Source organism: Perna viridis, chromosome 6 (genome assembly GCF_037379345.1).
Source record: "Perna viridis isolate PV_CMFRI_1.1 ecotype Kerala chromosome 6, ASM3737934v1, whole genome shotgun sequence".
Lineage (NCBI taxonomy): Eukaryota > Metazoa > Mollusca > Bivalvia > Mytilida > Mytilidae > Perna > Perna viridis.
This window is the reverse complement of record NC_142450.1, coordinates 33722465-33739425: the sequence shown is the minus strand read 5'-3', so window position 1 is coordinate 33739425 and position 16961 is coordinate 33722465. Positions and strand designations below refer to the sequence as shown.

General features: G+C 31.7%; 1 protein-coding gene across 7 annotated transcripts in view; it reads right to left on the bottom strand.

The window, feature by feature from the left end:
* LOC148614645 (proto-oncogene tyrosine-protein kinase ROS-like) overlaps positions 1-16961 on the bottom strand; it is a 127893-nt gene that overhangs the window by 83801 nt on the left and 27131 nt on the right. For all 7 annotated transcript variants that reach the window (XM_088588892.1, XM_088588893.1, XM_088588890.1 and 4 more), the window contains exons 6-7: positions 8519-8739; positions 1771-1852 (exon numbers count right to left, since the gene is read on the bottom strand). In XM_088588892.1, the coding sequence (XP_088445018.1) occupies positions 1771-1852; positions 8519-8739 (303 nt within the window). The remainder of the gene's footprint in view (positions 1-1770; positions 1853-8518; positions 8740-16961) is intronic.

Here is a 16961-nt window from a genome sequence, read left to right as displayed (position 1 = left end):
GTACACTGTACATTCTATATAAATTTTATCTCCTAAGAACAAGAGTTATATGTTAACATCTGCTTACTATAATATTTTAAACAAAATATCAAAAATTAAAATATGTAGGCTTTTCAACCATGAATAACATTTTGCATGATTCTTATCTGGAGTGCTGCTTATACTGTGTGGCAGGACAATCAACCTCTGTTGTAGTAGGTAGTGGATTTGAATAATAAAGTAATATACTTGGCTAAGGCCTAATCAGTTTGTCAATCAAACTGTCATAGAGCAGCCTAGGGTTCAAAACTTAGTGGTAAAATTTAAAGGTATAATCATAATTGTAGTTGATGTCTCCAGACCAAGATGGCTTTGTTACTATAGTCAATAAGATTCTTTTTCCTTTTATAAGTACAATTACTGCTTTCTAAATATTTTCTTGCTTCCACCGAACTCAACCAGACTGTTAACCAAAGAACTGGGGAAGATTTCGTACATTTTGTACATGTTGAAACAAAAATCTTTTCAACACAAAATTATAAATCCTAATAGATTAATTACTGTTTGCTCTAGTAAGTATTGTCCTTCTAGCAGTAAAATTAAATAAAAGTCTATATCTTTTACCATTTCAATTTACCTAGGGATTTCAAACAGCTTTAGTATCAGTCTTTGTAAGAATCATGCAAATTCTGTAATATGTGATACACCCAAAAAATAGGCTACATTATTAAGTTGATTTATAGGTCAATGTGATGAAATGTAAAATCATTCATTCCAATCTGTCTGGTCTTAGCAGATAATTCACATTGAAAATCCAACAGTTTCTATTGTATTTTAGTGTCATTTATAGAGTTATCTCCATTAATTTAGAATTCTACAGTACATTCTATATAATTTCTATCTCCAAAGAAAAATATTTTGATGAAAAGCCACATATTAATTTCTGTTTACTATAACATTTTAAACAAAATATCAAAAATAAAAATATGTAGGCTTTCCAACCATGTACCACATTTTATATGCTTCTTAGCTGAAGTGCTACTTAAGTAAATCAATTTCATACAGAAGGTGTAATTTTTGTCTAAAATCAAGACATAATGTCACAAATTTTTTAAAGAAAATGTCTGAATAATGTCTTAAATATTTACATACCAATACACCAGAGTACAACTATTGTGCGTTTCCAAATTAAATACAAAAAGATATTTTATAGATCTGCATTTTAAATGTACTTTACAATTAAGTATCAGTCTTTGTAAAAATCAGACAGGAGGTGATTCATGCATGTCAAAAACCCACCAAATTCACGTTTATTTCTTGTTCACATAACCAGTCTTTATTTTTTCATGTGGTTTTTGCGCTTTTGAGATAAAATTTGTATAGATTGTACATGAAATTAGCACTTTGCAAGAGTTATTGTTCTTGATTTTGTTTGATTTGGTTGATTTTTAGTGGGAGATAAATGTATTATTTTCTCAAAAGTACAGATCTGAATATAGGAAGGACAACTTTCACGTAAAAATAGAGCATATGTAGATTGAAAAAGCATTGTCAGATTGGTGGGTTTTTCTTCATCATAAAAAACCTGTTTGTACCATAGATCTTGATTAATTGAAAACTGTGATTCACTAGACTGACAGTTATAAAAGTGCTCTGGAGTGTCTTGAAAAAAATGTGTCAACAAAAACAATAACAGCTACAATGTTTTTTCCCAATAAATTAGCTTCAAAGAAGAACAGACCCCAACAATTATACCACAGACTTGAGTATTCGCTTCATAATTGTTCTTACCTCCTGAAGAAAGGGTTGCTATGATCTCAGATTGAGGCGTATACATTACATCAGTAGTTGTTATCACCATGGATACTCGGAACTGCAAATAAAAAAAAAGCATATACTAATGCACAACCCAACCCTTAACTACTTAAAATAAAAAAAACAACAACTTTCAAACGCAAAGAACATTTACCTTATTCTTTTAAGTGAGTATATGTCATTCAATGATCACTTGATTCTCTCAATATAGAACCTGGCAAATCCTATGATATGGGCAAAACTGGGAAAATTTTTCCCACCAATTTTTTTGTTCCCATGTAATTTTATGATTTCAGCAAGAAAAAAAAAAGTGGATGACTTATATATTTTCAAAGTTTCCTAATAAATCATCTAAATTATGAACAGATCATAGAGTTATTTCCCTTTATTTCAAAGTTTATAGTGCTTTGTATGTTATCATTTCATTCTTACTATAAAAAACAAACCAATATTTATTTACTAGAAAACATGATTTGTAATCTCTAAAGGATGAAAATATCTTAGAAACTCATTTTGGCATATGGCACACACTGCCTGGGTCTACCATGGACACCCTATTAAATAATTGTTTAAAGTATATTTCTGGCCTTTAATTTTGAACTGGCTCATGTAACAAACCCAAAATCAATCCCAGTCTTATTTTAGGCTTGGCAACTTGCAGTACAATTTTAAAGAGATCCATTCACCGTTCCTCAAGTTGGTGTCTTGACAGCAGGAAAACCCTTACTTCTGGCCCTTTTTGACCCCTAATTACTAATTGGTTCAAGTCAAAGCCCAAAAATTAATATAAGCCTTGCTATGATAGCATGGCCCTTGTGGTACAATTAAAAAAAGATCCAATTACTTATAGTCACATTATTGTCTGGATGTTGGGAAAATGCATAGTTCTAGCCTCTGTTTGTTTAACTAAAGCTATAAAATGGTAATTAAATCTAAATATAATTGCCCTTACTGGAAAGCCTGGACTAGATATGCCCCACAACTCCTGATTAGAACAGTAACGTATGTCAGTAATATTTACTATCAAGTCTATTAACAATTTTCATTAAAAGTTACAAATCTATTAGAAAATCCTTTGAATTTATAAAAAAAAAAAGCACCTAAACACCTCCAAGATGATGCTATCAAGAATGATCAGATAAAATAAACTATCTATCATCCCTGCCACGACTCTGTGCTGAACAACATTCAACCCCTGAACTGACATGACAAATTTTTATCAACCATAGAAAAGTTTACAATTTCACCAGACAAAGAAAGCCATTTGTTATAAAATTACAAAATGATTATGTAATAGGCTTGGATAAGATTTTGAGAAAGTCCATATTATCACGCAAAGTAGTAGGCGCTGTGCTTCATTCATGAAAAATAGATGCCACATTGCACACAGGATGTTTATCTATATTCTCATGATAAATTTTTATCTGAAGTTCACTAGACATGTACAAATGTAAAATGCATGTGAACTTTAATACAGGAATATTATAAAACTGTGGATGTATTCATGGGATTGGAATCCATGGATTTAATCTTTTTCCTCGATTTATGAACTAATGAACTTGGTTCATGGACTTGAATCTAGTTGTATGGTAAATAAAGGCTCTTGTTGGCCTAAAATACAACTGAAAATTAACCATAAAGTGTTGAAAGATTTAATTGTGAATTTGGACACTTTCCACCATAAATGAGAAAACATAAAGATTTCTGATAATTCTTGCAATAAAAGGAAAAAATACCAGTAACTGCTTGAAATTTACCAAAATTAAGATTTTCTACCAATTTTGAACTTCTTAGTCACTTTCTGGTCTTAATTTTGCCAAGGTAATGGTGTCTACAACCAAAAAACAGCTTCATATTCAGTGAATACATTCATTACTACATAGTTAATCATATATGAAAATATAAAGTTGTTTCTTGGGTATAGACATAGTTTAATAGATGCAAATATGTAAAAAAATAACAACAAAATTTACAATGCTAAGCAGTTTTATTTTTAATGATAGCTTTATGGATGAGTACAGTATCCTGACTTTTGGCCTTGCATATGAATGTTCATAAAACAAATTAGTTTTGGCTTCTTATTTTTTTTTATTCCCGGCCAAATCACAACAGAGACTTTAAAATTGGTAGCCACAGCTTCTCCATCAAGGATGGCAAACTGGTTGGCTAGGATTCAATCAAGAATGGAATACTTAAGGAGACAGAGTTACAACTGGTTGGCTATACAGGATGCCCTGAATGGGACTCTTGTGGTTTTGTACTCAAAATTCAATTTTGTACAGATAAAAGTGAATTTTGTTCAACAAAAATGAATTCAGATTAACAAAATTTATAACATACTACAAATTTCCAACTTTGTCTCACTAAAGTCAATTCTGTGGCACAAAATTCCCTTTTGTGAGACAACAGTCTATTTGTGTCTCAAAAGTCAATTTGTGTTACAAAATTGAATTTTGTCTCACAAAATTCAAATTTGTGAGACAAAATTGAATTTTGTCACGAAAGTCAATTTTGTATGCGAATTTAAGTTTACAGAATCCTTTGAATATGCAAATGAATTCTCTCATCACGATTTTGTAAGAAGGTTTCTCATTGGATATAGTAACCACAGGTTTCCGATTAGCAACGCAGGCCGGTTAAGGTTAAGTAAAACTGTTTTGAAATGACTAAAATTGCTATTATACGTTTTCTAAGAGATTTGTTTGATAGAACAGGTTTTAAAATACATGATTTTTCTACCTTCAATTTATTGGGATTTCTCCTGGTGAATCACATGATTATCTCCTGACATCTTTCAACTCAACTATAAAATACATTTGCCTGAACCTGTTAATCGCAACCAAATTTGTTAAAAGTTGACAAGATAATTTGTATTAATATATTTGTCCCAAATTTTGCTGGAAAAAGAAATGAAATGTCAGATTAGCCAAGAAAATCATATTAGAAATGTGTTGTGCGATGAAATTTGTTAATCTGTCAAAGTCAGCGAGAGACTTTATTGTTCCACTATCCCTCACGATTTTTTGACAGATACAGATAGATTCCTTATTTCATTCCGATTCTACTGATGTATGACACGAGAAATTTGGTTGAGTGGAACAGGTCGGGCGATGAAAAACCATCATACTGGTAGTATGTGACTAACTTTCATTTCCCTTTTGTTTACAAACACTCAAATAATCTATCTTCAGATTCAAGATTAAGTGACATAGTGGGTTATACGATTACAATATCCGATATTTCTTTCACTTATGTGCTTTATTATAACTGTGCACATTCGTATCCTATCCACTGTATTTGCAGTGAATCCTTTAAGTTTGTAATACATGTGTACATGATGCTGCACATTTTGAATTCATTTACATTTCCAAAGGATTCTGTAAACTAATTTGAATACAAAATTGACTTTTGTTACACAGAATTGACTTTTGTGACACAGAATTGAATTTTGTCTCACAAAATTGAATTATGTCTGAAAAAATGAATTTCGTCATTACAAAATTGAAGTGATCACAAAACAAGTCTGTGCAACATAGTTTTGTACGACAAAAATGATTTTGTTGTGACTGAATTCAATTCTGTGTACACAAAATTGATTTTGATTAGAAAATGATCAAGTCCCATTCAGTGCCCCGTAGGCTTGGGGTCAACCAAGGATTGTATACTTATGGAGACAGAGTTACAACTGGTTGGCTGGGAGTAAACCCAGGATTGCATACTTAAGGAAAGAGTGACAACTGGTTGGCTGGGAGTCCATCATTTTTCTATCACATGAACAATAAATCCATGATTCTGGTATAAAATTTAGAGACTTATTTCCATGAGTGTAACAGTACCATTTCTTTCATTAAATACCCTAACATTTCAGTCTAATCTTGATATTTAACATTTGTTGTCTGATTAAAATTCATATCAAACCAATTAATTCATGCCTTAACTGATAGTCATTCAAATGCCCTAATTAATACCATTGATAGTTTAAGTCCTGTAACTATTATTGAAATTTTGGTCACCTACAGAACTTTCAGACAGAAAATCCCCCAGGATTCAGAACCAGGAATGTTTCAGCTGAAACTTTAAGGACATTATATATTGTTATGAGTTTCAAGGATTTACTTGTGTAAATTAAGTAATGTCTTAATAGGTTTCAAATGAGAACAATGCAGAATTTTTTAAAATAAAACAAGCTCAATAATGATATTGCACTCATTTTTAAATACATCAATTGTCAAGTATTAAATTCCGTATCCTAATATATTGGTACCCTGAAATATTAAGCTCCTCACTCCATATAATAATGGTACTGATTTTCTTGTCATTAGGATATTTTTATTACATCGTTCTATTGGTACAATAAACAAAGCCGGTACCGGTAATTGCAATATTGCAAGGTAAGTACAATCAATGGCATGACATGACCACAGCCAGTTGAACTCGGTTCACTTAATCAAGAGTGGACACAATATTTTGACACACTAAACATAGAGACTTACAATACTTTATGGAAACAACAACTCATTTGGATATTATATTGCACAATATTTTGAAATTCAAAAGTATAAAGGTTGCTTAAGGGTGCATTCATGCAACACTTTGAACCTCATTATCTCATTAACAGTAAATGATGGGGTTAATTTAGTAGGGCCCTTGTATTGTAGGCTTTGATGTTCATACCGAATCGAAAAAAAATCACACCAAAAATAAAAAATTTTAAAAAATTTTTAAAAAAAAGTCCATTCATTGGAGCATGATCCCCTATGGCTTATCCCCTTATAACTCGAAAAACCATAAGAGATATCTGAAACGCGATTGAAAAATGCAGGCAGGTATTTTCATGAGAAATCTAATAATTCTTTTTTTAAATCACACTAAATATAAAAAAGACAATTTTTAGGGCATGGCCCCCTTTGGCCCCTTATAATTTGAAAACAGTAAAAGATATCTGAAATCTGAAAAAAAAATACTGGCACAGATTTTCATGAGAAACGTAAAAGAATTTCTAAATCAGACCAGAAACATACAAGGTATATATCATCAAAAAAATATTTGTTTATAGCCCCTTTGTGGCCCCTTATTCTTACTTTGCTCAAGTCACAACCCAAAATTCTATCCAAACCTTCCTTTTGTAGTATGGCACCTTGTAATACAATTCTAATAAAGATTTATTCAATAATAGTCAAGTTATTGTCTTGACATCAGGAAAATACATGTTTCTGGCTTCACTTTCTGGCCCTTAATTTCTGAAAAGTTCAAGTCTTCATGTGGTATAGAATACTGTGAAACAATATCACAGACATTCATAGATATGGGGACATAACTTCCTGTAGGTTTAAACTGGTCTGGAGCTGGCATGTCAGTTAACTGATAGTAGTCCTTAGTTTGTACATTTGTGTAATTTATATTACTATGCTTTTATTAGAGTTATATAGTAAACTTTCATGAAACGCTTGTTATAGGCCCCTATTTGACCCCTAATTCTATAACCCTCAAAATCAATGCAAACCTTTTTTTGTGGTTTGGAACTTTGATAAAAAAATTTCAAAGAACAACCAACTATTACTCAAATTATTCCAGGAACACCAAATGTCTATTGATGATATTGATGACATGGACTAGTATGATGATGACAAAGTCATACCAAAATATGACCACAAATTCTTTGAGGTTGCATAAAAACTGGTTCAAAAGAGGGGGTATTATTGGTTAGAATAAAACAAACTATTCTACCAAATGTCTTCCATCCTACCGCGGTTTTGAAGAGAAATAACCAAATACCACCAAAAATGTTTAAGATCATGAGAAATATACTCGTCCAAAAACCTCACTACAGGTCTGTAAACTCTAAAGTAAGCAAGGCACAAGTTCATAAGAACTAAATAGTATTATAATACTACATCATTCTTCATATTGACTTAACTGAGATAGACAATTGGGATCCATTAAATTATCTGACTTTTAAAGCTTCAATATTCTGACATAACTAACTGATATTGTACGATTTCTATGTTTGCTTCACCTTTTAGTATGAAATTCTAATGATTAGGGAAGATCACAAATAACAAGGTTTGCATCTTTCAATTTACAGCTAATTTGATAAGACTTTCTTTTGCATTATATCTAAATTATTAGTTTTTGATAGAAAAAAATTACAATATTTTATTAAATACACTTTTGTCAATATCAATACAGATCATCTGGTTTTTTGATGTACAAAAATTAAGATGTAATTTTAGAACCAAAATGACACTATAAGAACTTATTTGTTCTTGCAGTATAAATATATGTTATATTAACACCACATAGTCCTTAGTATGCTTCATGAACATTTTTCAAAGGGGGTCAGCTCCTTGAAAATAATTAATTTTAGAATATTTTGACAAGGTATCATGGCATATCTACTAGTAAGGTTCATTCTTTTTCATACAGTTTTCTATAAGCATGCGAAATGTTTGCAAATTTGACGTATTTGAATCATCCCACTGCTGGCACTTCTGTATTTTGTTCCCATCTAGTCAAGTGCTCATTTTATGTTAAATATATCTATTACTGAACTTTTTCTCTCAGGCAAGCCATTGTGATAAGACTATTCTGTATCATGAAATTTTGACAAGTATTGTACCAAATTTTTCATTAAAAAAGGAATAAACAGAATCAAAATGCATAGGAGATCTATACAATGAAATGATACATGGATATTTTGTTCATATCCATTTTATTTCCTTACCGTGTAGTTCATGAAAGGCTGTAGACCTGTTATTTCTATGTCACCATTATTTTGAAAGAAACTGCCATAGCTCAGCCAATCACTGTTGGTGTCTAAAGACCTCCCCTGAATGTAGTATGTAACATTATCATTGATTGGTCCACTCCAATGTAATGTCAGGAATGTTGAACCCTTCTGTGAACTGTGTTTTAAATTTGGTGCCAGTGGTTTGCCAAGATCTTCTGTTAAAAGAACAGGTTTAGTCTGATTAAAACTTGTGTAGATTCAGAGATGAGAAGTTATTGCTCAATAATTCTGTGTTATAATTTCTAATTTAAAAATAAGAGCAAATTGATCTGGTGGAACCATTTTCAGGGTGAAAAAAGGCTCCTGAAATTTCGCTAAAGGCAAAGGTTATAAACATAATGATACCAGTCATTAACTACCACAGCATTGAGTTAAAGTTCAAAACAGATTTGATCAAAAGGCTATCCAAATATCATCCATAAAGTGTGGTAGACAAAAAGACATGAGGATCACTATGTTGCTCAACTTCTTGAACAACATTAAGGTTCTTTTTAATATAAATATGTACCAGTAAACTTTTGTTAAATTTGAAATAGATTTAAATATATGTTGAGACAAATTCATAAACAAGCTGCAACTACAAGTACCTGTAATATATCCTCATTTGTAACAATAAGAACCTATCAGGTATCTAAATATTCTTTCTGACCTATAAAAATTTACAGTTTAAACTTCAACTTCAGTCATGGAAGCGAACTTTAAGTCACAATATAGTGACATATTCGGTGACAGTTACAAATATCAGAGAAATGGAATTTTTTGTGAAATAAATTGTCTTTCTAATAAAGTTGTTGTCACATCGATAGTTGCACCCATGTATAAATCATCAGCATCTTGGTGCAAGCTGCTTTGGTTTTAAGTTAATAACCTGAGTAACAAAGCAGAAAAATGTCTAATTTATCACAGCAGGTGCCTTTAATGTAACACCAGTTTTTTGTCATTAAAAAGAAGACCAACACAGCAAAGATCATAAACAGCGGATTGAAGTCATTTTTTTCCTTAGACTTCTTCATTTTCGAGTGCAGCAGAGTTTGAAATATATACATATAAACAGCTGGAGTCTTTTATACATTCTAATACTTGTATGATAGTCTAGCTAAACAGAAAATATTGGCAAAAAAGTACTGAAGATTAAAATAGAAGGACAGATTAGAGATTTCAGATTCTAAGTATATGTGAAAACATTAAATAGGAACAATCTACATACAGAATACAATAACTGAAACATAAATAAAACCTTAAACCTGTCTATACCAAAGACTTAAGTCCCTTTAATGTCAGTTTTTAAAATACCACAGTCTAAAAGGACTAAACAAGACTGGTGGGACAGTATGAAAGGGCTAAACAAGACAGGTGGGACATTCTGAAAGGGCTGAACAAGACAGGTGGGACAGTCTAGTAGCGATGAACAGAACACTGTATATCAGATTTCACATTCAACTTTAAAATACAAAAATTCAATTGTGTTTCTGAGATTTTGTTCTTGAACTGAAAAAGAACTACATAGGTATTTTGGAAGTACTCTACTCTCCCATTTTTTTAGAATTAAGAAATTTTTTATTAATATTTTTGGACAAGTGTTGCTTAATTTCAACTAAACATTAATATCAAAACATAACAAGGGCATTTTATATAGATAGGTACATACAAAAAAGTACCATAAAGAAGCAATAATTGGTATTATGAACACAGACAGAGATTTAATGGGGCAAATGATGTACTTAAAAAAGAACATAGCCTCAAACTGCAAATATTTAATGAAGTATTCCATAGTGAAAGACATTGCCAGAGAAAACTACTCAAACTACTACGCTAGATGCTTGAGTTAATTCCTAAGTACATGTAAAGCCCTTGTTTGAGATAACACCCTGAAAGTGTGTTAAGTGCAGACAGTCCAATTAGTTCTTGATAAACCAAAACAAAATAATTTGATAACGAACTAATAGAGTATCCCTCAGTACTTAGAAGACCTTGTGTAATGAAGTAATAGAGTATCCCTCTGGTAATAAGGAGACCTTGCGTAATGAAGTAATAGAGTACCCCTCTGATAATAAGGAGACCTTCTGTAATGAAGTAAAAGAGTACCACAATGGTACTAAGGAGACCTTATGTAATGAAGTAATAGAGTATCCCTCTGGTACTAAGGAGACCTTCTGTAATGAAGCAATAGAGTACCCCTATGGTACTAAGGAGACCTTGTGTAATGAAGTAATATAGTACCCCTATGGTACTAAGGAGACCTTATGTAATGAAGTAATAGAGTATCCCTCTGGTACTAAGGAGACCTTCTGTAATGAAGAATAGAGTACCTCTATGGTACTAAGGAGACCTTGTGTAATGAAGTAATAGAGTGTGTACCCCTCTGGTAATAAATAGACCTTGTGTAATGAAGTAATAGAGTACCCCTCTGGTAATAAGGAGACCTCCTGTAATGAAGTAATAGAGTGAATACCCCTCTGGTAATAAGGAGACCTTCTGTAATGAAGTAATAGAGTACCCCTCTGGTACTAAGGAGACCCTGTGTAATGAAGTAATAGAGTATCCCTCTGGTACTAAGGAGACCTTCTGTAATGAAGTAATAGAGTGAGTACCCCTCTGGTAATAAGGAGACCTTCTGTAATGAAGTAATAGAGTACCCCTCTTGTACTAAGGAGACCCTGTGTAATGAAGTAATAGAGTATCCCTCTGGTACTGAGGAGACCTTGTGTTATTATTTGGTTTGCTTGTTATAACTAAAGAAACACTACAACTTACTGCCACTGTCAGACTTCTTGGGCAAAACTTTGATAGGACCTGTACAACCAAAACACTCAAGTCTGTCAAGAAGTTCTTTTACTATATTAATACATGCCCTTATGCATGAAAAGATTGGTTAATCATAAAAGAAAAAAAACTAGAAATCACTGGAAGGGGCTCCACATTCGGCCAGTTGGCAGCCCTCTCCTTTTTGGAATTTCTGGATCTGCCACTGACTGCAGCTGTAAAGATATAAGATCTGACCTTTCCAACATTTATTTGATATTTTTCATAATTTATAAAAGAGAGACTTAGTTAGACATTGTTCATATCATAGTGCATATTTTGCTCTGAGATAATTGTCACTTGATGAGCTTTCAGTTTAGCATTGTTGATCAAGGATACTGGCACAATGGCTACAGAAGTACACGTGTGGTAACTCAGTATCCTAAATGTTATGGTGACAAGAACCTTGATCTTAAACATGTTGGAAAGAAATTTGCATAACTTGTAGTTATAAAAATATTATAACTGTCTTAAAGAAATACTGATGAGCGTGTACAAAGTAAATAATATCCTGGAGACTCCACAGACTGGTAGAATCATTGAGACGTGCAATAAGTCTTAAGCAGCAATCACTTCTATAAACACTCAGCCTTTGGTTAAGTTGTACTTACCACAGACAGAAACAAATGAAGCATTTTGACAATTGTGGCCTTTGTAACCAAATACCAATGATTTTAATGTCACAGATTAACCAAGATCTACAACAGACCTGAATGAGTGATAAACTGTGATTTGTCTACCACATGAATATTAGAGTAATTCATTTAATCCAAACCATTGTCATAAATTACTTTACAAATTAGAAATAAATTTGGCCAAGCAGATCATAACCAGTTCAAAAGATTAAAGATGGTCGATTGTGATAAACTTGATTACATTTATTAAGTGGTATCAATATAAAGCTCCGATTATCTAGTCAAGCCTTCATTCCACAATAGACTCCCATAACAGAGTTTTCTAAGAGGTTAATTCAATAAGTATTCTGTAAATGAAAGATCTGTAAGGATCAAAAACTTTTCTTAATCAACAATTGTTGGGCTAATTGGTGGACAATTTGATCAGGCTTTTTGATCAATGACATGAAATGGAAACATTACAGTTGTTATCAAAGTTTTTCTGACAATCAACAGAAAATAATTCAATGTAAGTTCTGATAGATATTGGGTGTATTACATAGCACCACATTTACATGAAAGAATTCCTTCACTTCAAAGAGTAATAACAATGACTTTGTTTAAAACAAGTATAGTTTTCTGAAAGACCAGAGAAAATGTGTAACACATTATCAAATTTTGGTGGTTAATATACCTATGATCAAATGCAAATTATAGCAGACACCCCTTCTATTTTTATTATGTATTACAGCGCATACAATGATGATGTTCAGTGAGTAGAGTTGGTCTGACAATAACCTGATTACCTGCCTTAGTTCAATCTGAACAGTTGAGAAGAGGCATTTAAATTTGTGTGTGATAGTAAGTTTTAAATTCTATCTCATTACTTTTAGAGGCAGTTCATCAGGTAAATGTCATCTAATCAAGAGAAGACAAACAAAATCTACCCAGTGAACAACATCATTCTATGCACTATAAACTTTATTACCAAGTTCTATCAATTAAAGACATATCTTCAGTTTTTAAATGTAATTAATTTTATTCAGTTCACTACACAGTATATTCAGATTGTATTTGTTTGCTGTTTAGTGTATTCAGATTGTGTTTGTTTCCTGTTTAGTGTATTCAGATTGTGTTTATTTCCTGTTTTCATGGCTATGTATTTGGATTTTGTCTATTTGCCTGATTGTTCATGTATTGTCTTTTTTGCTGATTTTGTAATTACTTTGCTGTACCTGATTCTTCTTACTTTTTTTGCACTTCTATTCAAATGGAAAACAACACAGAGTATAAACACAAACAGGAAATAAATTAACAAGGAATATTGACTATAGAGAAAAGAGAAAAAAGCTAGACTGGATTTGACAAGGTTATTCCCGAGATAAATGGGTTTTAACAAAGTCATTGTACAGTCCATTTAACTTTATCACATCAAATCAAGATATCTTCTTCAATTTAGGCATGCTCTAAAACATGATATTTCAGAATTTAATTTCAGATTTAATAGAAAGAAGTGCTGATGTTATGATGTAAAAAAAAAAACAAAAGTATATCTAAATTTAAAATTGAAATACTAGAAAAAAACTGTATTAAGACATATTCTTAGAATATATATACTTTGAGCTTGAAATGTTGTTGAACCATTTTTGTATCAATCCTACTAAGATATCAGCTCTTCTGATAAACTCATTGTTAAATTTCATGGCTTAGAATATGATTAACTACTGAAAAAACTATATTGAAAATTCAGGATAAAAAGTTTTCCCGTCATTAAAATTCCATTGTGAATGTTTAGGTTTCCTTTAGAACTTGCTGTTGTGTTGGTATACATAATGTGCCACTTCATATTTTGTGCAACAATTCCAATCCATATTTTATGGTATACCATTTGTTGGCACCATGACTTGAAGAAACTAAATCAACCAATCAATATAAATGTTATTTGTTACAAAAGATTTATAAACAATGTCAAACAAATGTTTTTCTTAGTATCAGTTCTTCTCAAAGTTAGGTGCTAAGTACATTGAATAAGTCCACATCTAAAAACTTCTAACCTCAAACTTCCTTTATAAAAAACTGAGTATCTTTTTATTATATTTGCACAACTAGGCCATAGATAGACAATGATAAATACTTTATTTAACATCAGATACAAAAACACAACATACAAGTCTGATCAGAAGGGGGCAGAATTTTTTACATGAACATCAAAATTCAACTTTGTGTTTTCAACAATTAAGGAAGCTTTCCATATGTAAAAAGCCTATTATAAATGCAAATGTAAAATTACATTCTATAAAATTTGAACATTTGACCAAAGTATACTTAATAATCAAATCACAGAGCTATAGAAGTCAAGATTTAAACTTGACAAGCATTTACAAATGAGGACTTTTTTCTCTTTTTTATCATTCCCAGCCCTTTTAAGAAACTTGTAATGCAATTTAAAAAAAAAATTAAGGCAAAAACTGAGACTTTTATAAATTGAATAATGTGATCTTAAAAAATTCAAGTTACAGATTTTTCATTTCTTTTTTCAAGGAAGTGCTTACTAATTGAATTCCCAGACTCTTTTATCAAGTACATCTAAACTCAATGTGACACAGAAACTTTCAGATAATCAGTCATTTTGCAGTGGCTTTTTTTTCAATTTCACATCACAGTATGAAAAAGACAAGCTACAAAATATACCACTAAAGAGAAGATCATCCATCCCCTATTCCTGGAGATTACACAAGGTCATCCACCCCCAATTCCTGGAGATTACACAAGGTCACCAATTCCATATTCTTGTAGATTTTACAAGGTCATTCACACTTCTGACACAATTAATATAAATATTGACCAGAAGTAGGTAAACTATTCCAAGGCAAACATCTGACACAATTGAAGTATACAGCTAGGGTAAACAGTTAAACTATTCCAAGGCAAACATCTGACACAATTGAAGTATACAGCTAGGGTAAACAGCTAAACTATTCCAAGGCAAACATCTGACACAATTGAAGTATACAGCTAGGGTAAACAGTTAAACTATTCCAAGGCAAACATCTGACACAATTGAAGTATACAGCTAGGGTAAACAGTTAAACGATTCCAAGGTAAACATCTGACACAATTGAAGTATACAGCTAGGGTAAACAGTTAAACGATTCCAAGGCAAACATCTGACACAATTGAAGTATACAGCTAGGGTAAACAGTTAAACGATTCCAAGGCAAACATCTGACACAATTGAAGTATACAGCTAGGGTAAACAGCTAAGGTAAACAGCTAGGGCAAACAGTTAAAAAAAGGTCATTTTTATATTGTTTTGAAAAAATATATGTGGTTTCATTAATTTTCATGGGTATTAATTTTTTGTGGTTAGCGGAAAAAAGACATTTCATTAGATACTTGAATTCATGATTCAAGGGATAGTAAAATCCATTAGATACTTGAATTCATGATTCATGGGATAGTAAAATAAAGATGAAGTTGGTAATTTTTTTTTGCATTCTGTTAAAGCATGGCTTAAGCAAGGCTAAGTTTGCTAAAGATTTAAAATAAAAATTTTGTAAGCATTATATTTTTTTGTTGTTGACCCACACAACACTAGCATGTGAAAGATGTTCCTTGATATATAAGTTACTGTACAAGTATTCGTGGTTGCTATTTTTCACAGATTCTGTCAAATGAAGATATTCATGGGTATCAATTTTCACAGATTGAAAAAATTATAAGCCTTATATAGTTTTAAAAATCAATTTTGCGGTTCCTATTTCTTGCATTTTTATGTTCACCATGAAAATAGCAAAAATTAGTACACCCTGAGAATTAATACTTTTACAGTACTTCAATCATGAATGCTACAGGTATCATACATCCCTCACATTATCATGAATGCTACAGGTATCATACATCCCTCTCGAAATCGTGAATGCTACAGGTATCAAACATCCCTAATGAAATCATGAATGCTTCAGGTATCATACATCCCTCACAAAATCATGAATGCTACAGGTATCATACAACCCTCACAAAATCAAAACACTCCCATCTTAATTTCTTGGATTATTGGTACAAGTAAAAGTTCTGATAAGCCAAAATTCTTTACTGATATAATATGGGTAATGCCAATGCCATATGAAAACATCACACAATTGATATACCTTTAGTTTACCTCTAGAAATGACTTCTCCCAAGTATGTCACTTGAATGATACCAAGATTAAGCACCAACCATTTTATAAGCAGGAGGGACATGTGATCTTTTTGAGAAAAAAAATTACCCATCCATTTAAAAAATAAATAATACTTTTCCCCCATTATTTAATAAGGCAGATCTAAAAATTTAAAAATTGATAATTTTGTTGCTGTTCAAATTTATAAATAAAAATTTTGCCCTTGCCCAAATTTTTTTTTATCCAATATAAAATCCCAAGGGTAAAAATGGTTGGTGCTTTAAACTGTAAGTGAACATCCACCAATGGAAATTATTGTTCATTGGAATTAAGGGTTCAACACTACAGAGGATTACCATGAAAATAAGTACTATTACTTTCTGAAGAAACAGTGTAGGTAACAGGGCAATTTTTTTCAAGTTTAAAACCTAGAACTTCTTAACATTTGTATTTCAATAGTTTGGTTCAATCTAATCTAGAAGTTAGAAATATGTCTGATATGATACCAAATATTTATATAACCTTGGCTTCCACAGAATTGTTCTCAGATACTATACTATTGGTTAAGGTGTGGTATTGGAATCTACTGACAGACATGTGGACCTGATAATGCCCAACAAAACTTTTACTAACAATTAATGTTATTTATTCTAAGAAATGGCTGAAATATCATGCTCATTATAAAGCAAAATTTGTAAAGTGAGGATTCTCTCATGTAAGCTTCTAGGACAGGGGTATGTTCAATCTTGGTTGAGATGGCCCCAGATGAAATTCTGTCCCATGAGCCACAAAATATTCT